Source organism: Solea senegalensis, linkage group LG1 (assembly GCF_019176455.1).
Source record: "Solea senegalensis isolate Sse05_10M linkage group LG1, IFAPA_SoseM_1, whole genome shotgun sequence".
Taxonomy (NCBI): domain Eukaryota; kingdom Metazoa; phylum Chordata; class Actinopteri; order Pleuronectiformes; family Soleidae; genus Solea; species Solea senegalensis.
This window is the reverse complement of record NC_058021.1, coordinates 32,741,487-32,763,771: the sequence shown is the minus strand read 5'-3', so window position 1 is coordinate 32,763,771 and position 22,285 is coordinate 32,741,487. Positions and strand designations below refer to the sequence as shown.

The following is a 22,285-nucleotide window of genomic DNA, read 5'->3' as shown; positions in this document are numbered from 1 at the left end:
AACTGATGACACCTGGCAGGCATACTGCCTGACTGACTTTGAACAGGGGGGAAAAAGGAGGAAACGGTTGAACCCATACATAGCAACGCTCAGCAATGCCAACAGTAAACGAGAGGCTTTCGTGATTTCTGGCCCGTTGTCGTCGAGCATTTCCATTTTGAATTTGTTTTTATTTTTTTAGCGTTCATTGCTTACAGTGTGACACGGAGCGGTCTGAATCACATTATTGCATTAGAGTGATTCATCCGCTGCCTGCGCTGGCAGTGACGAATGGGCGGCAAAGCGTTTTCCTTAAGGAACACCAGGCACTTTAAAAGGGAAGTTAATGCACAGCAGAGCATTAGTGTAACGTTGACTTCAGGAAAACACAAGTAGCGGTACATTTGTCTTCATTACATTAATCATAATTCGTCATCGTTTATTTATTTTTTTTTCGTGGAGGCTCGTTTGTCACGTTTTAAGGTTCGATCATGTATCATACGTTAGGAATGGGCGTGATTTGCGCATATTCATAACCGCCTTGATGGTTTCCTGCTGTCGTGTAGTGTTTTTCACAACACAACAAGTCATCAAAATGCTCACTGAAACTTTGCTCTCGGATATTTTCCTTGGATTGTTTAGCTTACTCGATGTTTGCCTTCAGTGTAGTTGAGGAAAAAGATGCAGAGGTTTTAAAGAGAACAAATGCTGCTGCAGGGAAGTGAAGACGGGAATATTCCCAATATCTGCAAAGAATATTTTTTCATAGCCATGGAAGTAAAGTCATTTGATTGCCAATATGATGCCTGAACAGTGAATGGTGGATTTTCCATGTCACACTTGTGAGTTTGCACAGAGGATTTTTCTTCTTTAAATAAAAAAAAAAAAAAAACAGCTTTTAAGGATGAACTGTCATTGTGTAAGCGCTCTGCGTTTCTGCCTGGGATCCTGGAGGCTGCCTCTGAGTATTTTATTTTGTTCTCTGCTTAAAAGCGTCGCGGTTGGTGGAAGTGCCGTTTGGTCACATTCCGGAGGTTTCAGCTTCTTCAATGGGGGGAAAAGTGTCTATTTTATTCACCTGGGCGCAGCCTTTATCGCGCTTATTTCCCTCTAGATTTACACTCGATGCTTTAGGCATTTCACTGACACTTTCATACCCGACGTACACACAGTAAATCAGTTAACAGTCAGCAGAATAAGTGTGATGACAGACAGACATGGGGATTTAAGTTTGTCTGTTGAGACAGCGTCTCTGGCAGATTTTTACTCTCTGCTAAAAATTCTGATGGTACAAAAAGAAAAGTACTCTCTTATAACAAATACTTCTAAAAAAAATGGTATCTGAATCCTTTACATATCACAACATGGCCATAACCAATGATTTGGAAAACCTAGTGCTCCAACATGACTAGTAAATATTCTGTTACCATAAATAAATAAAAGCAGGGTGCCCACACCTTGGTTGACATCAAATTCAATGGCTTTTCAAGGCCTTTCCAGGACTAATTCCTTCAAATTCAAGGACTTGTATGTGCTGACGCAGCTTGAGATGCGGAGGGCAACTTGTAAGAGCCGCTTCGTCCATGATGGCGTCCACTTTTATTGATTTGCAGCATGCTCGGCATCTGGACAAGTGATTGTCCTTTCGGGATTTTGGACAAACTGGTGGCTGTAATTTTCTTTGGTGAGATCTTGGAATTTGTATTTCCCAGGCATGACGTCGTCATTTGCACTAGAGATGTGCTGATAAAATTTTTTCCCTCCCGATACCGATTCCGATACTCGTACTGTCGGTATCGGCCGATACCGAGTACCGATACCGATACCAGTGAGTTAAAAAAAATAAATCATACTATGCCTGCGTGTGATACTGTGATATGATTATCATTGTGGTAAGGCCTTGCTCAGGTTAAACCCTTTGTAAAACATGGAAGCCATTTATTTTTATATTTATTTTTAAATAGAACAGTATAAAAAACAGTAGTGCAACAGCAACTTAAGTAAATGTAGGAATATGTGCAGCCATTATGTACTAAAATAAAAAGGCATTTAAATCTTTAAATAGTGCAGTATCGTGATATCGGATCGGTGCCTGGACTCCAGTACTCGCCGATACCGATACCAGCATTTTCGGCAGTATCGGAGGCTTTTCCGATTCTGGTATCGGAATCGGAACAACTCTAATTTGCACTCTCCTGCTTAACGTTACTCGCTCATTGTTCTGCACGGGATCTCACGTCAACTCAACGTTTGTCCCGCGGAGGCCTCGTCTACTCACATCAAGCAACGCAGGGCATGAGCCAGTAGGTGGCGTCATAACAAACAAGGGAGACGTTGACCTAAATATCAACTTCTTTCTTGCACAAAATGCAAGCACTTTCAATGACCCATGTCTATTTAGGTCTAATTTTCTTTCAAATTCACAGACTTTCAAGGATTTCATGGACCCGTGTGGGAACCCTCTCATTTTTACAGTCTGTGCTGTGAAACATTTATGCAATTTTATTTCAATTAATTTCAAATTCAAATCAGTTTCGAATTTTATGTTTGTTTTTTTCCAATATCCAATCCAGTGATTCCTAGTATTGAAAGTATTGGACCAGTATCAATAACAATACAGTACCTACACTGAGTGTTGTATCGGCTCCTCCAATACTGTTTAGACAAATCCACCAATCGTATCAGTATTCTTGTCTTTACCATAGAATGAAACCGCTGTGCCCAGACATTCACCACATTTTAAATGATTTCGCAACATAGATTCCAATACAGAAGCTATGTAGCAGCTGATGAGCGACCTCGAGGCGTTGCGCTGATCAAAAACGTGGGCGTGCCGTGCGCCTGTCAGTCCTGCTCAGCCCTCACATGTTTTGCTTGGACATGGAAATGTGAGATGGATGTTAATTGGACCGTGCCAGCGATTTCTTGATAGTGATAGGGAGAGTGAGGGTGTGGGTTGTGACGGGGGAGTGGGTGGACAGGGCGTCCCTACTGACTCACAGGTCTGAGGTGGATTAGAGCCGAGCTCTGAGTGACTGTGTTCACTCGACTCAAGAAACCACACTTCGGTAAACCTCTACTTGAAAGTCAATACTGAATGCCATTAACGAGCAACAGTGTTTGACCTAAAGATGTATATCATTCTGTTTCACCGTCCAACGTAGAGGGTGTGTGGATCTGAGTGTGCACAGCAAAGAGAATAGTGTAAACACAGTGTCCCTTTCTCACGCCATCTCTACTCGTATTCCAGCTGCGTTGAGTGCAAGCAGATTTTCTTAGAACAGTCTCCAGAACTGTGATGGAGCCATTCACTTTGTTAGATTTGCAATGGGCAGTAGATCTACTCGGTTAAAGCAAGCCTTCCTCATCTACTTGATATTCATTTTTGGCTCCAACTCCTAAATTGAACTAAATAATGAGCATCGTCAGTTATGGTAACCCAACCTGCAGCTTTATTTTTTACAATACTTGGTATCAGTATTGGTCTGATACTGGTCAAAGTTACTGATTTGGATATCATCATAAAAACATTAAATCCTATATGATCTGTAAACCCTGATTATGACATAGATGCTGTTAAGAGAGATGCCTGCTCCCATGAGATGTCTTACTAACAGCAACGCTGTTTAAAAGGAAAAGTCTATAATGGACTGAGATTGGTATGAGTAGGAATACAAAGGAGCAGACACAGAAATTTAGTTTGGTTTGCCAAGATAGATTGGTAGACACTTGGTGTAGATGTTCCGTATCGATCCCAAAAGTGGGAAATCCTTAAAACAATTTGCCACTGGGATTTTGCAGTCCAGTGGAGGTCAATACGAGGCACTTAATTTGTCCGAACAGTTTTCCAAGACATTGAACCCACAAGCAAATCGCTCGGCAGACAGACTTCCTACACAGAAAGGCAATCCCAAAATACGAACATCACAAAGAGATAAAACACACAAGGATTTACAACAGTGAGTCCAACACCACAGAGGCACATGTAGTAATTTACAAGTCCATTTATAAGTCCATAAACAAGTCAAACTCGCCTATTTCTTGTACAATAAAACGGCTGTTCACAAGTCAAATGTCTCCTGGAGCTCAACGCCAAAGCAAACATCCTTCAATTTGTGAAAACATTAGGTCAACGTCGTCCTAGATGGGGCTTTTCTTTCATTAATTAATCAGGACGTTAAACGCTGGGTTAATTAATGTGAAAGTACTTGATTGTAGCAGTGCTTACACACAGGGCGGCATTCATCACATTTCTATGGCAAAAGTCCAAGAAACGCTACTAAATATGAACAAATGACACGCTCCAAAAAAGTGGGCAAATGGTAATTTATTCCCAAATTGACGTGGCAAAGTAAAAGAACAAGCCTTGAACTATCAAAATAACAATGGAATCCCCACAGGTGAAACAAAAATTGTGCCATAATCTCACAAGTGAGAAAGTCGTGATTTTCACGTTCTGTCACGTCTTTGTTTTATTTCATGGCAACGCGATCGTTTAGACGCGGACAGTGTTTGTGTCGGTGTGCAAAGAGAAAGTAACACGAGTGTGAAATCACGACTGAGCTCAGCCCACACAACACACCGTTCACCCGCACATCCCCCCCCATCCGTCTCTGCCGTCTACATCACCAGCTTGTTCGTTATTGGCGCGGTGAGGTGGCAATCTCCGCCTCCCGACGCCACAAGTGTGTGTTGGCACCTGAGGAGCGGCGTGGCGAGAGCATCTGCGACTCTCCTGCACTTTCAACCTCTCGTGAGAGAAATCTACCTGGCAGTGAGAAACAGCGAGCGTATCTGTGTATGAAATGCCAATGTGAATCGCCCTGGCCCCACTACGTGGATGAGAGCACAGAGCCCTCCCCACCCATCCTTACTGTAAAACCCACCTGCTCTGTGTGTGTGGGAAAAAAACCGTGGAGAACTGCCAAACTCCAGCAGCCTCAGCCTGAATTTAGACTCCTCAGACACAAAGAGAACCAAAGTAGCTGCAGGGGATGTGAATACATTTGCGTTCCGGAGCCACCTTCCCCTCTTGTGTTTTCTCTTGTTCCATTAGGCACAGAATGACTTCAATCCCAAAAGCATTAGTGGCTCGCCCAAGTGGTGCTGAAATGTTTAGTCAATTAATTGATTAGCAGAAATTTGTTCACACTTAAAAGTCATAAATCCCTGAAGTCTTTTTTTTTTTCTTAAAGACAATACGCTTCTTAAAAGAAAGGATTTGGGGCATTTTTATTTTAATTTTTATAGTGCTAATAAGATGACTTTGTGTCTTTTAAGGTAAACACGCCCTGCAACCACATCACAAAGTCCTTGAAAATGCCCTCAGTAGTCGGAATAATTTCACTCTTCACAGGCTTTCAATCAATATGAGCGGCCTTGGCCTGACCGTCTTAAGAAAACCAGTATTTTGTTAACTAGTAATAAAAAAAAAGTTACCCAACAATATTTTTTACAATTGAACTTTTTATCATTGAATTCTCATATCTAGTGATTAGAACTTAAAAAAAGTCACACATTACTGGTTCCTTCCATCATTTTATGTCATAAATGAATGGATTTATTATATGTTGGCTTTGGACTCAATCCTGCAATTTTGATCATTTATTCCATTCCATTTCAGGCCTAATGTGACCTAAAAGGTAATTATGATATAAAAAAATAACAAGTTTCAGCTCAGTTGATATTGATAATTATTGCAATAAAATGCCATGTAATTACAGACTCAGGAATAATAATAATAAACTCAAAATCTAAAGGTTTGCTGAAGTGTGCGTTTGCACAGTGCATTGACCTCATATCAGTATAAAGTGAATCACATGTTTCGTTTTTTTATATTAATAACCAGCCCTGACTCAAGTAATTGATTAATCAGGGAAACAAAGTGGGATAAACAACAGATTTACTCCATAAACCATGAATAATCACGGGCCGAATCCTCATCATCGAAGCATTTTCCCAGGCTTGTCTTTGATGGACCTGTGTCTGCAGTGCTGTGGTTGCATGTGACGGAGATGATGAAAAAAACAGTGGCTGCGTTTTCCCCACAGCGGCCAGCAGATGGGCGCTGTCTGCTCCATCCTCTGTGACGAGAGCTCAAAGACTTCAACCATTAAACACACAACAGATGGGACGCTCTCCTTCTCCCAGCCAGCTCTCATTAAGCAGTCAAACAACATATAGCGGGGACGACGAGAGCTGGCACGTCTTCAAATTTGACACCGTAAAGAAGACAGAGGACGGACTCCTCTTTGGCAAATGTAATTAAGGATGTTTAACCCCACCGGTGGCTCACGTCTCGCGGAACCTTTGCCCCTGCAAAGCTGCAACGGGGTGTCAGGTTTTCCGCGATAATCAAAGCTGAGCGTGAAGACAGATGGTTGTTCGGGGGGCAGCTGACTGGAGCGATGAGTTGCCGTTGACTTTTGGATACATGGTGGGAGGAGGTGACTGACGCACACCATCCTGCCCACATGACTCAGTGGGAGTCACTATTGCACTGGGCCTAATTACCTCCAGACCTAATCTGTGTTTAAAAAACCCTGCTGCTTATTGCTTTTAATTACCCACAAGTGTATTGGAAGAGACTGTGATGGAAAGTTTGGAGCATTTTGTCTGCATGACAGTAGTTGGTAAAGGGTTGGGTGATTATTATATCCCAATACTTCAGTTTCCGTCTTGTCTTGCTATAAAACGATGTTTTTGTTATTTATGTGACAAAGAGTGGAAAGATTTACACACGGCAGCTTTTTCAATTCACCTCCCTCTGCTTTGCTCAATGTCTCTATGATAAGCCACGCCCCCCTGAGAGAGTGAACAAGGGGAGGAGAGAATGAATGAGAGCGATCTTTGGTAAAGAACCGGAGCGATGAATGTGGGAAAAGAGCGTTTCCCAAACCTCAGTATGATCATGTTCTAACACTGAAGTAATTCTGTTTTGACACTTTCTTATTGACAGTATATGGAGCAAAGCAACCAGGCAATGTTCACATTGAAGAATACAATCAGTCCAAATAGTTCATTCATGTAATTTAATTGTTGCGGCCGCAATATTTACTCAAAAGTAAGGATGGGAACTTCAATATATTAGTCATTTCTTATGTTGTGTTTTTAAGTGGCATTAGGGCTGCAACTAATAACGATTATTTTGATAATCGATTCATCTGTCGATAATTTTTTCGGTTCATCGATTATTAATCGGATTAAAATGGAAAACAAACAACAAAAGGGAAATATTGCTTAAGTTTCTGTTATGAAGAAATAAAGGATTTAATTAATTAAATTATAGTCAAACGTATCCTCCTTTTTTCTGCGAATTTGTATTGCATTGGTTTTCAGGCCAATTCAAACAAAAACAAACTCAATGAACAGGAAAAACCCTCTGTTTTCTTCAGCCTTGTTGATGGATAAATTAACTTGCTACGGACTTACCGTGTATTAGAGTTGTTCCGATTCCGATACCAGTATCAGAAAAGCCTCCGATACTGCCAAAAATGCTGGTATCTGTATCGGCGAGTACTGGAGTCCAGGCACCGATCCGATACCACGATACTGCACTATTTAAAGATTTAAATGCCTTTTTATTTTAGTACACAATGGCTGCACTTTTTGTTCATTTGTTATTTATAATTATTCCTACATTTATTAAAGTTGCTGTTGCACTACTGTTTTTTATACTGTTCTATTTAAAAATTAATATAAAAATAAATGGCTTCCATTTGCTGTATTCATTCATGTTTTACAAAGGGTTTAACCTGAGCAAGGCCTTACCACAATGATAATCATATCACAGTATCACACGCAGGCATAGTATGATTTGTTTTGTTTTTTTAACACACTGGTATCGGTATCGGTACTCGGTATCGGCCGATACCGACAGTACAAGTATCGGAATCGGTATCGGGAAGAAGAAAATGGTATTGGAACATCTCTACCGTGAATCTCCTTCACCCGTGGCTCCGACATGTTTATGTAATCATAGCTTGGGTCAGCCATTTTTCAAACACTTCTTCCAGAATCACGTCACATGAGCTACACAAGGCGTGGCATTGGTTCTTTTCTTCTTCTTCTTCTTTTACCGCGGTCTGCATCCAGCTTAATGGCGCTTAATGCCACGGCTTTGGTTGGCTTACTGCCCCACATTAGGGGGTAGATTATTAGATTAGTCGGCAACTATTTTAATAATCGATTTTCCATCCATCCATCCCAAAAACAATCCCTAAAATGTTAATAACAGTCCTAAATAGGGTTTGGGTGATGGATGGAGTAGAGTTGGAAAAGGTGTCACAAGCTTGGACAGTTTTTAACTCGGAAAAAAAAATTCCACTCAGCCGGGATTCCCTCCTCGTTGTTTTTCGAGTAACATGCGGAAACACAGCAGTCAGCTTGGATGAAGCCCAGCATTGCTGGCACCTCTCTCTAACCTATTTGTCTCCTCCAATTTCGGTGGAACCTCGAGGGTGTGCCACACAGTCAGGGGGGGATTGCCTCGCTCGCGAACCTGATCAGACTAATCTGCTTCCTTTCACCCAACAACAAACTGGGTCAGTTTGCCCTGATTCACTGCAGGGGTAATATGCTTATTGACAAAACAGGTGCAGATCAATGCAATTTTTTTCCCTTTGCAGTTCTGGCAGCACTGACTGTCGCTGTCACCGAGCATTCATTCACAGAGCACGTATTATAACCAGATAATATGAATACCATGAATATTTATTACGGACTTTGGCTCTCCTGGAGCTCTTTTTCTTTTTTTTTTACTTTATTTACTGGTTTGTCTTCTGTCTGCAGGGTTAATCCATAACTGTCAAAGTGAATTCCCAAGGATGAAGCCACTCTGGTGACAGATTTAGCGTTTATGTTTATGCCCCATATGTGGCTAATCCAGCAAGATAAAGGACAAGATGAGTCATGTGACTTCACTTCTATTCGGTGTTCCTTGAACCTCTTCTTGTTTGTGGTGTGCCTGCTTTTACAGAGCGACGTAAATCAACACTGGAAATACACTGATTACAAACTATTAAACCACCAATGATTGGGTTTTACACCCAATCATTTCCTAAACGTGGTGTTTGTTCCGATGTTCACTGTGGAGGACATCGCGACATCTTGAGGGAGTACGATAAAAACAAACCATGACTCATTTGCTCTCTGAATCTACCCTGGATGAAAGTTCATGACGTTGTCGAATTCTCCAGCTCACCATGATCGGCAAAGAAGCCGTGAAATTCACAAAGCCACATAAAATAAACCCGGAGAAACGTCTTTCTTCTGTAGACGAGATGGGAACACACAGGATGTGTGTTTCTAAAAGCTCCGTCTGATTCAGCAGAAACAAGAGAAAAGAAAACATAAATTCACGTCCGGGCCTCAGAGAAACATTTCACAGCCTTGTTACCAACACAAACACAACACATTTTTTTTTTCTTTTTTTTGCTGTGTCACTAATTTCCTCCTCTGCGGTTTGTGCTCTCCTGTATTCGCTGTAATCCTCTTGTTTACTAACCTGAGCTCAGTGAAACATTACCCAGGACTACACGCGACAAGCAGACATGGTGAATGTGTGAAATGAAGTGTTTGTTCTCTTTCCAGTCGAAGAGTCAACAGACTCTTAACGCCGCGTTCTTCCTCCTCCTCCTCCTCCTCCTGACAGACCGCGGTTCAGTGATATGTGTTTTGACCTGGGCCCCAGTCTTTCCTGATCTGGTGTTTGACATCAGTACAAAGCTGATGCTGTGAAATTGAATGCAGCGGGTGAGCTTTCAGCGGGAGGCCAAAACATTAGCTCTTAGCACCGAGTGGCAGGAGCACGTTGTCTTACTTTCGTCCCCTCAGACTGAATTGCGTGCTCAACATGTCACTTTACACCCCGTGCAGTCTCATCACCGGCTGAACACTGAAAGTTTCCATCCTTGCATTACAGTAGAGTCGTTCAGTTTTGACTCAATATAACAGTAAATAATGGAAGGAATCACAATTGATCACATCCCTGATGGCTTTGTTCTTTTTACTGGATTTGTCATTTGACTATTGCCAGCTACAGTGTCTACAGCGATTCCCAAAACCTGGTTGTGGGAAATTGGGTGGTGGGAGATTGGTGGGCGATATTTCCAGGGGCTACCCAAACACATTTTTTCTAGGGATGTTCCGAAATGAAAATTGTCGGCCGAAACCGAAAACCAAAAAATCAACGCCAAAAGAAATGATTATGCCAATTCTGTACCATTGTTTTTTTAAAATGTAATTTTGCTGTTCTGGCTGGGACTGTGTGTTCTTACCTCACCGAATTGTATAGATTAATATTCATGCTTCAAAGAATCAATCAATTATGAATCTGTGAAAGAGACTTTCCACCTTTGAATAGGTGCTGTTCCACCGTGTACCGGCTGCAGTTTTTGCATCCGTGCGTCATCACAACTGTTTCGGTGATAAAAGTTTTCATCGTTGCATCTCTAAGTTGCTAAACGACGCACAAATTTGCTCTTTAGTCACAAGTTATATTATGATTTGGTCCCAATATTGAAAGTTTGGGAAATGCAGCCATAGAATAATGACGTTTTCCACAATCTGGTTATGAACTTAGTCAAGCCACAGCAAAACACCCACAGCAGGAACAGAACCAGATCAAACTGAATTACAAAAGTATCTGCCTTATTTTGAACCCGCCAAACTCTCAGTGGCTGCCACTGTGCATAACCCATCCTGTTAAAAGCTGAACGTACACACACACACACACACACACACACACACATATAAACACGCCGCAGGCAGGAGGCAGCTCCGAACAATATCATCGACATAAAAGCGGCAAATCATTTCCATCGATGGAGCCACAGATGCTGCTGATTTCACGGCTTTCCTGAGATGCGGTTTGCTTCGAATCAGCATGATAATCAGACAATTAGGGAACTGATTGAAGGGAAGCCCCGGGAGGTGAAAGTGAAACCAGTGGAAAAGACATTCTCATTGTGACATCATATCGCCTGCATTCAGGTACCACAACTGTCTTTGGAAGGATCGAATTGTGAGGAACAAAGAGGAAAAGCTTTAAAATCCTTATCTTTTCTTCAGCTACAAAGGGGGAAAGTGGGATTCAGGAGTGGCTGCACACATGGAGATGAGAATCTTCTCCCAGATTACACATGTTTAGCGTCTCTGCTGCTTTAATCCGAGTAGACGTGGAAGCGACGAATGAGAGCGCCGAGCAGTAGGTACCAAGTCAACATCACCAACAAAGAGAGATGAGCTGCATAATTTGTACTGCAGATATGTTATATATGTACATAAAAACATGGGGATTAGTCGGGCACTTCTTCTAAATCTCCTAATCCACATATATGTGGAATTATTTATATTCATTTAAAAAAGAGGAAATTCAGCGATTATCCCTAAAAGTGTGTGACAGCCGTACGTTGCATTAATGTCTCATTCTGTCTCTAATGTTGTCACACGCATCGTAAGAGACGGGAGAGCAGCGGAAGCTTTTGAAGTGTGTCAGCTCCTGTATCCTATTAAATATCAAATACGCGTGTTTGTCCTCGCAGTCATCGGCAGCAAAGCTGCTATAGTGCATTGGACCAACTCATCTGAATTTGACGGGGGGAGGGTTTGTTGTTTTTTTTACCAAAGTGTTGACGCACATTTCTCTTTTAAATTCATCATAAAAGTTGCCTTCATATTAGGGCTGCCACGATTATGTCGACTATTAAAATAGTCGACAAAGTGTGGGAGCATTTTAAGAATTTATAAGAATTTTATAAGAAAACAGAAAACGTTTCACGGCAGCACGTTGCGGCTGACAACGGCGATGAAGAGGGGCCGTCGTCTCGGAAGCTAACTGGCTAGTTAGCTGCTAACGTTAGCGTGAACAGAGCGCTAACTTACTACTTACTCATATTGATAGCTGTAAACGTTATCATTAGTGATGGCGACTTGATTTATTAGCCTTAGCGCACATATTTCATGTGTTTTCTGTAACGTTATAACAGTGTAGGAAAGTTGAATACAGTTGTGAGTGCTGAGCACAAAATGCACTTTTGTTATATTTGAGTCAGTGAGACTAAAACTTTAATGATTCCTCAAGCGCCTACCTCATTGTAGCTATGTTTGATGCCAAAGAAAAAATTTAAGAAAAACCTTAAGTAGGCCTATTTATTTTTGTGTTGTTTAGGCTGGTGCCTTATCCGTTTACTCAGCTGTTTGCACTTTATGCTACAAGCATTACAGCATTAAAGGTTTAATGAACTATCATCTCAATTGTCTTCATTTTTAGTTAGCATATACCTTAAACACTTCAAGCTGAAAGCTAATGATTGTTATATAAGAGCAGCTGCATGCTGGTGCGATAAACTGTATGTTATACATTCAATTTACGTATGATCAGATTAGTCGACTAATCGGAGAAAATAGTCAGTGATTAGTCGACTATCAAAATAATCGTTTGTGGCGGCTCTACTTCATATCGTGACAACTGAACCAGACTGGTTTCCAGGACTGTGTTGCTGATACTGATAAGGATCCCAGTCCTTTTTGGTGTACTTCCTGCAAGCATCTTTATAAAGGATCGTTCAGAATCTTCCTGATACCATTTCAGTGCAATCGTGTTTGTACAAAACAAACTCTGTTTTTGGCCTTTTTCTCTTTTATCTTATAAGTATGAGTAGGTATAGGAGTTTGCATGTTCTCCCCGTGCGTGTGTGGGTTTCCTCCGGATTCTCCGGTTTCTTCCCACAGTCCAAAACGAGCAGATTCGGGGATTAGGCAAACTGGACACTCTACATTGACGGTAGGTGTGAGTGTGAGAGTGAACGGTTTGTTGTGTCCGTGTGGTCCTGTGATGGACTGGCGTTCACGGCGATAGACATGTTAAAATAAAAGGTGTAACTCTCTTTATGGGGGCCACACGGTAGTGTAGTGGTTAGCACTCTCGCCTTGCAGCGAGAAGACCCGGGTTCCCCGTGTGTGCGTGGGTTCTCTCCGGGTTCTCCGGCTTCCTCCCACAGTCCAAAAACATGCAATGTGGGGATTAGGTGAATTGGACACTCTAAATTGACCGTAGGAGTGAGTGTGAGAGTGAATGGTTGTTTGTCTCTAGTTGTGTGTGGCCCTGCGATGGACTGCGAACTGTCCAGGGTGTCCCCCGCCTATCGCCCGATGTAGCTGAGATTGGCACAGCACCCCCCGCGACCCTCGAGTGGAGAGTGGAGTTAGATGATGACTGACTGACTGACTCTCTTTATGGACCAACCTGTCCCCAGAAGTACAATTCACAATCTCAGAAACTGTATGGACAAGAAAAGGATGAATGTACAAGGAAAATCTCAGCTGACCGTGTTATTTTGGAAAGGAAGGGGGTAATAATTGAGTTAGTAGGAGTCACAAATATTAGTTCATCTTTATGTAAAGCAACTTCAATGAGATTTTTTCACACTGAAGGGCATCTTGCATCAGCAGCAAGGTCAAACGACGCAATTTTTCTCTCGTCAAATAATCCGAGCTGTGAGGAACGATTTCATGCTTCAGTGGCACTTAAATAACTATCTAACTCTCCGTGATGCCTACTCGTCAAAGACAACAGAGCTGCGTGATGCACATTCATGCAACGATAACACGAGGGCTCCAGTCCAGTGCTTGCTAACACAGAAATTCAACATCACTTGCAGTTATATATATAGAATTTTTTTTTTTACCACTTCAGTGCCACCTTCAATGTACAGTTTTGATTTGGAAAAACTGTTCCCCCCCGTGCTCCACGTCTGAGTGCATTGATGTCTGCCCTTATCATAGTAAATGTATTTCTTCCCACCACACTTATTATTCACCATGCCGAGACACACACTAAGCCTCCCAGTCTGCCTGGCTTGTGTTAAAACATCCAAGTCCCACCTTTTTTTTTTCCAGATATGTTTTAATGAACCCGAGTCATGGGGTTCTGACCTCATATAGCAGCATCGCTCGCCAAGTGACCTTATTGGCATGGACAGCCTTTTAATAGTACTCTGAGGCTTCATCCTCACGACTCCCTTCTTATTTTACAAGGCAGAAGTAAGCCCATCGCCTACATTACCAAGGCATTGAGCCAGGATTGTGTTTTAGGCATTTAGAACTTTATAAATGATGACACCGTTTTGGTTCTTGTCAACTGCAACTCTACTATCAGCTGTGTACAAAATCTGGAAAAGCTCCTGAACAAATGTCCCTGTTTCCCGTGAATCGTATTTTATGAAACCAAGCAAGCAGCTGCAGAGGAGAATGGTCACATGATCTACTTTTTTTGGGACATATTAGCATCGATGCCGGTGACCTAACTATAGATTAACAATGGGAAAAAAAAAATTTTTGTATGCTTGTTATGCGCCAATGACACCAGAACAAATTCCTTGTATGTGCAAATCGTACTTGGCAATAAAGCTCTTCTGATTCTGATTCTGATTCTGAAATGCGGTCAGCAAATCGCAAGAAGGCTACAACGATCACAGTCTGACCCATCTGATTCTATACCATATTGTCAGTGGTTTTACCTGTATCTTTAAGTTCTAATCCTTGTGTCCTGGTATTTCAAGTTCTCAAGTTCCACTCTGTTTTAAAACTGTTCTTCACCTTGCTCACCAAATTGCGATCTGCCAGAAAGATCACAGTCAGATATCTGCCAGAAATCTTTCTGTCAAAGCACTTGGAAATATATTTGTGTCATCTGCATAATGACAAACAATGGCAGGGATACACAGACACAGTTAGACTTTACGTGTACAACCTGCAATTGAATTGGAGGGAATTAATGGACATTTAGCTGCTTTATCGCTAACTCTGTGTTCCTCTCTCCCTCAGGAAATCCAGAATGGCTTCAGGGATTAACCTCTACTCTCGGTAGAAACACGGAGAACTTCACGTCCATGTGTGCAGCATCTCACAGCCTGGGAAATTCCATAATGTAAACGCGTCTTGGTCTCTTGATTTTTTTAATAAACCTCTCTGCTTCGAGCCATGAACCTTAGAGGAGCTACCAGGACCACCGTTTCCTTTGTTTGGATTTAGATTCCCTCTTTTGCCTGGACTACTTCACGAGCCCGCAGCGGTGGCTAGTAGTGGTGGCGGCGGCTGCAGCGGCGGCAGTGGTGGCGGTGGCGGAGGAGGACCTCGCTCCTTTGGAATAATACGGGGATAACTTTACAAAAGCACACATCGCCATGAGGATATCCACCACCTCCTGTATTTGTCCCTTTCTGGTCTGCCTCTGCTTCATCCAGAGGTGCTATGGTGCGAGCCACCATGTTCCCGCTAAAGTGCTCTCCAAGAACCAGACCAAATTGGCTAATGGTGAGACAGAGGTGCACCACAGACCTAAACGTGGCTGGATCTGGAATCAGTTCTTTGTTTTAGAAGAACACATGGGACCAGATGCGCAGTATGTGGGAAAGGTAGGTACTTTTCTGAGCTTTGACCCCAGGGAAGATGCTTTTTAACAGCTTACTTGGCATTTAAGTCTTGTTTATTGAGAAATGGGTTAGAACAGGAGAAGGTAGTTTGCCACATTGGCAGTGCACATGCTTTTCCTTCTTCTGATGTGGAAATGAAGTTCTCATTTGTGTGTGCGCCTTCTTTCCTATCATCACAAAGTCTGACCGATTTCCTCTCATGATAATGCCCAAAAAAAAGTCTTTGATTCTCTGTAATTAAGGAGCACTTCTCAGCATGGCGGTCACTCCGGGACGCCGGCAAAGCAAGAGTGCAGTGAGTTTGAAAGTGAGAGTCGCCCCCTTACACGGAGCCGTCTTTGAACAGAAATATTACATTTGGTTCTCTCTGCGGGCAATAATCCCAGATTTGATCTCTTTGTGAGAAATGGAGCGGCGCGGTAAGAAATCGAAGAGTCGTCCAATGGGGACAAAGTGTCTCATAGTTAGAGAATTTTATGAATGTAATATCAGTGTCATTTCCGAGTGAGTGATGGCACCTTCAGTGGAAAAGATAGTGATGGGCGTTAGGGGCTGTCACCTTTTTACAGCAATCAAATCCAAATGAATGTTAGATGATATATTATATCCTGTTCCTTCAAAGATATTATTTGACTCTCACTGTTAGTCTTGTGTTCCCCATTTTCACTGCGGAAAAAACACATTTCTTGTTGGATTCAAAGTGGACCTAATGACAAGGTGCCCTCTGCTGGACCATGATGCACTTCTAGGCTGTGTATTCTGAGCTCAAACAGACAGTCCTAGTGGGTGTTCCTCCCGCTCGTTCGGGAGTTAAGGAGGAGAGTGGTTGTTGGGCGGTTGCCGGTGACATTTATGTTTGCTCCACAATAAGCCACAGGGAGCTGGTTAAGTCCTCTGCTTGCAGATTGCCTGCCCCTTATCTCCTGAAATGTGAAAATGTATTTCTCCGCTGCAGTGATCATTATTCTAGGCACTCAGGCACAGGCTAATCCTCTCAACTGCACTGCAAAAGGGAAGAATATGAGAAAGGCAGGACGCTCCTGTGACTGCACACATGTCTGTATTTTCAACAACAGCAACTGTTTGAAGTAGGGGGAAAAAGAAAGGGGGAAAAAATAGAATGACAAGCTGGGGATGAAGGAAAAAATATCACTTTCAGACACAAATGTGTATGGGTTGTTGTTGTTGTTTCGATAAACTTGGGTTTTTACTCACAAATGTCCTCGTGAGGCTGACAAAGAGGCAAAGAAAGGCTATTTATTGGTGAAGCATGTTTTTGCTAATATTATTTGATGCATGAGTGAACCGTTAAATCCCACGGCGCTGACAAAAAAACCCACAATCCCTCAGTGTTTTTGTGAGACGTACTTTGTGTTCCGAGTGTTACACAACAGACCAAAGATTTTCTCGCACCATATTCGCAGCGTCAGTTCGCCGAGGCAGAAACTGCACTGAGACGTGGTTAGTCTAACATTAAATTCACCCGCCGCTGTAAAGTTCAGACTGTTTGGTTTTGCTGGTTGGTTGAACTCTCCTCCTACCTTAGGGGTGTTGTTGTTCTGTGTGTGTGTGTGTGTGTGTGTGTGTGTGGTGATAATAACAATAGCAAAGTAAACACAAACAGCTAATCCTGGATGATAATAAAGCACTGAGGAGAAACGTAAACATTATTAAGGAATCAATTTGACATGCATGTTTAAAGAGATGAGGTCTCCAGATGGTTAGCACAAAAAAAACATTTAATTATGTGGGTTGGGACTGGTGTGCTGTGTCCTAATGTGGCTGGGAGACAGAATGACCCTTAATTAGACCAAGACAGGAGAGGAGGAGGAGGAGGAGGAGGGAAAGAGGACGATTAATGTACCCAGCATACAGTGTGCACTGTGTTTTGTTCTTTCTATCGTTGCTTGATTAAAAACTCTGGACATTAGTGGGCAGCAAATGAGCATTTCCACCACAGGGAATTGACAGCATTTGATAATTGCTTTCATCAAAGAAAAGAAAAGAAAAAAAATACAATGACATATTTTTAAAATGGATGTTTCTTGATATGAGATGAGGAAAAAGAAAAGAAAAGAAAAGTGGAAATTGTAGTTATCACACGACAAGGTCAAACATAACACTGAGGATGAGCTACTGTGATACTTGGTGTTGGTCTCAGCCCAATAAAGAGTGCGTGCGAGTTATGAAGCGCGTGTGCGAGTTATAAAGCGTGTGTGCGAGTTATATAGAGAGCGTGCGAGTTATAAAGCGCGTGTGCGAGTTATATAAAGCGCACGTGCGAGTTATATAAAGCGCACGTGCGAGTTATATAAAGCGTGCATGCGAGTGGGTTATAAAGAGCGCCTGCGAGTTATAAAGAGTGCGTTCAAGTTATATAAAGAGTGCGTGCAAGTTATATAAAGTGTGCGTGTGAGTTATGTAAAGCGTGTGTGCGAGTTATAAAGCGCGCGTGCAAGTTATATAAAGCGTCGTGTGAGTTATATAAAGCGTTTATATAAAGCGTGTGTGTGAAGTTATAAAGCGTGTGCGAGTTATAAAAACGCAAGTTATAAGCGTGTGCGAGTTATATAGAGCGTGCGGGGTTATAAAAGCGGCGTGTGCGAGTTATATAAAAAGCGTGCGTCCGAGTTATATAAAGCGTCGTTATATAAAGCGTCGCGTCGAGTGAGTTATAAAGCCTGTTATAAAGAGTGCGTTCAAGTTATATAAAGAGTGCGTGCAAGTTAGATAAAGCGTGCGTGTGAGTTATAAAGACCGTGTGCGAGTTATAAAGAGCACGTGCAAGTTATATAAAGCGCGTGTGCGAGTTATAAAGCGTGCATGCGAGTTATATGAAGCGTGCGTGCAAGTTATAATGGGCATGTGCGAGTTATAAAGCATGCGTGTGAGTTATAAAGCGTGCGTGCGAGTTATCTAAAGCGTGCATGCGAGTTATATAAAGCGTGCGAGTTATAAAGACCACGTGCAAGTTATAAAGCGTGCGTGTGAAAGAGCGCATGCGAGTTATATACTGTAAAGCATGCGTGCGCATTATAAAGCGTGCATACGACTTATTATCTTGTGTGTGCGAGTTATAAAGAGCATGTGCGAGTTATAAAGCACACATGCATTTATTTTTGAATAAATTCATGGATTGAATATTGGAAAAAAAGCCCAATATGTCCACTACTACCATCGTGTGAGGACTCCAATTTCGGCTGCTTATAGCTAGATGGTAACAACGTTGTTTAAAAGAAGTAAAAAAATACTCAAAGCTGTGCTATGAGCTGTCATATGAGACCACCACATACAGCTATTCATACTTCTATTTTACGTCTCGTGCAGTGGACAGAAAGAATAACTTTTGAAGATAGATGAATAGACCAGAACACTTTTAATCCCCCCCTCTAAGGTGTCCCATAATCCTCAGTGACACCTTTCTGGAGGGACAAGAGAACTAAATGAATCTGGGTAATGACAGCTTTTGCACACAAGCCAGATGCAGACGCGTGCTAAGGGGACAGGACTCGTCCAAATAAGAGACAGGAGACAACTACACTGTCTCTCAGTGGGAGGTGCTGTGAATGCCTTCATGTCAGTCAGCTCAGTGTTGGCGCTTTGAGGGGAAGACTCTGGCAGGTTTACAGGCCCGGGGCGATCCTTGTCTCCTCCTGCGTTAATGTCTTTGCAGAGCAAAGTTTCAACCTCTAGGAAAAGGTGCGCCTTCATGTGTTATGCATGCGTCTAAAAACAGATTGTGCTGTGACAGAATTTGGCGACTGTACAGTTAACAGTTGCAACGGTGACGGGATATAATGGAAGTGAAGTGTTCACACGTAAAATTGCTTCCTAACAAGATTTGCTGCAATGGGAAAGGAAAGCAAAGTGCATGAAGATGGCAATATTATATTATAGCAGATATTCAAATCTTCACGCGCATGCTTCCTGCACTGCTGCGAATGTATTGTAGGGCCCACGGATATATGGTGAATCCTAATTTGTACTTCATTGCTCAGCACTTGTAAATGTGTGGAGTGACCGAAACGGACAGAAACGTTGTCATCTCCTCCATTTAGAGACGACGACAACTGAAATACTTGCTCTCTGGATTGTCACGCTGATCGCCCCCCCCGTTTCCTATGCTATAAATAAATGAACTCCTCCTCCTCCTCCTCTGTTACAGTGTTATCAACAACAACAACAACGCCGTCCAATCCATCCGCGATCAAAACAAACAAAAGCAGCACACATATAGACGCAAGCGAGTGGACGCAAGGATTAGCGGGCGGGGGATGATACAAAAGGTCAGCGGGAGGGTAGTGTGTGATTGGTTGTCACGGAGAGGACTGCAACCTTTCTGCATCATCAGAGTCGGCGACATCTGATGATGCAGCGTCAGCGCGCACCTGTTGAAACCTGTCGGTTCGAGATGAGTCGAGTATCTGCAAATTAACGCCGCGCTCGTCCTTACATAATGTCGCTCGGCTCAATCCCTCTATAAAGAAAAAGGGAAGAAAAAAAGCCAAGCTCTATCTCAACACAGAGTCAAGGTCAGTATCAGCAATCTGGCAAAGGGACCACGTGAGCACGAGCAACGATAAAACCACAGAAAGAAAGGACGGAAAGACAGCAGATCTGCGAGCCTCGTCTCGTGAACGCGCTGAAGATGTCTGAACGAAAGCCATGTGGTATTTTTAGAGCTGTGCAGTTTCAAAGCCCACAGAGGAGCAGAAACACTTCCAGGACAAACAGATGATACAAACTTCATGCCTCATGCCTTTTACACCATTAGTTAAAGTAACGGATATTATATTCCTAACATTTGTTGCATTTATTCAAGCTGCAAATAACTCGATCCACTTGAATTACTGGTGTTTTAATTGTGCTTTGGTAAAATATGGGACCCTGTGGCTCGACTATGTTTCTGGTTCCTAGTTCTGCTTACGACCCGAAAAAGAAGTCGATTGAAGCCGTGACGGCCAGTATTCCGTGGAGAATCTATGATGATTGAGTCATGTTGGGTCATTGCGTCTGTTTGTGTCTATGTGTAGGGATGACACGTGACATTATTGGCACACTATCGGCCGATAATTCATTAAATTTGTATCGTCGGATATCGGCAAACTTGGCCAGAATTGGTTGCTACCTTGATTTCTATGTTGACGAACTATTATTTAGAGACTAAAATAAGTGTCAGTTATTCGCCCAAAATACTCCAAATTACCAATCTGGTGCATCCCGGCGGGTAAAAACCAAACCATAAGCTAATGTAAAAGATCCGAAGCACAAACACAACAAGAGTAAACAAATGTAAAACCGAATGTCACATTAAAAGATAACTATTCAAGGACGGATGCGGTTGAATTCATCTTTTGTTGCGATTGTGTGGCAAAGAGGAATTCACTGCTTTCCTTTCACCTGTGTTAGATCCTCGGTGTCTGTTTGTGAAGGCTCATTGTTGTTCGGTGGAGAATGTATATGTCGTCATTTAAATATTTAAAATACTGTTTAATGTCACTTTCTTCTTCGCAAAAAAGAAGTTCCAGGGGGCGGGGCTTGACTGTCTGTGTGGACACGCACTGCTTTCCAAAGTGCTTTCTCCTGTCTGACACTTGAACATATTATCACCATTTAGAAACTTGAGACTAAACCATTTGCCCTGACTCGCAGGAGACAGGGAAGTCATGTTTTTCCAAAGCCGATCCGCAGACGGTCTCAGTCTCGTCTGATTCAAATATTACATTTTTTTTAGCAGCGGCAAAAGCCATTAAACGCGTGTCAGAGTGTCTTCCGCGGCCTCTAATAATCTCATTACTGTACGTCAAGAAGTCAACCATCCTGCTGGGGAGACAACGATTCATTCTCCTCCTCTTTCCCCGCAGATGTCAAAATAGAGGACGGCGATTAGGGGCGGGGGGCGGGGGGGTGTTGTCAACGGTGCATCATCACGGCTGATGCGGTCATTAGGCTGCCGTTCCATCGTCAGGGTTTTCCGACTGTTACAAATCAATCCAGAGAGGCGGGGGAGTTGGGTGGGAGGAGGAGTTGATCAGTGATATGTGGTGATAATCACACAATCAAGCATGGTCACATAAAAAGTGATTAAGTCCTCTTGAGTGAAGTATAAGAGCCTGAGATTTAATCAAAAAAACCCAACCCACTCCTCCTTCACTAATTACAAATATGAAGCCAAGGCTCTGATCATCATGCTCATTTCTCCTTCTCTTCACCCTCTATTTCCTTCCTTCCTTCCTTCCTTCTGCCAAGCAAGAAATCTCTCAGGAAACGAACACTGAGTAAATGTCACCTGTGTTTGTCCAGTGGCCGCCGTGATTGCAGGAGTTCGTGAAATCACAACCACGACCACAACAGATCAACAAAGACGCCGACCTTGAGGCTATTTCTAGACGGTGTAGGATGCGTCCTACAGACTGTGAGGTTTTACTCATAATGAGACAACCACAGAGGAGTGCGAGGCCCGACGAGGCACATGCATTTACGTGGATCGTTATGTGTGCTAGACATGACCGAGCTGTTACAGAGGGCGTGCGGCCATAATGCAATCCAACCAGACACATACATTATCGGGATCTGTACAAGAAAAAACCCGCTTATGAATAGAAAACAAGTCGCGATGAAGGTCAAGCTGTGTGTCGCAACTAATCTCGTATCAGGGACGGCGCTCACCGGAGCAAATCCATCCACTGCTGCTGCATAATTATGGAGGATCGAGCGTGCACTGTTTTCCCCGTTTCCTTTCCTAGTGATTTGAACTGCAGCAGTTGACAGGGACGGAATGATGAACGTGGCTGCTACAGTGTGATCTAAACAGTTAATCCATGCTGTAATGATGCATGTTGTTCTTCTGGCGTAGGTATTGGATAAAAAAT

General features: G+C 42.6%; 1 protein-coding gene across 1 annotated transcript in view; it reads left to right on the top strand.

Moving 5' to 3' along the window:
- Window positions 1-22,285, top strand: part of LOC122778522 (cadherin-18) — an 89,765-nt gene that overhangs the window by 5,488 nt on the left and 61,992 nt on the right. The window contains exon 2 of the mRNA XM_044040501.1: window positions 14,806-15,395. Coding sequence (XP_043896436.1) covers window positions 15,165-15,395 — 231 coding nt within the window. The 5' untranslated portion in view covers window positions 14,806-15,164. The remainder of the gene's footprint in view (window positions 1-14,805; window positions 15,396-22,285) is intronic.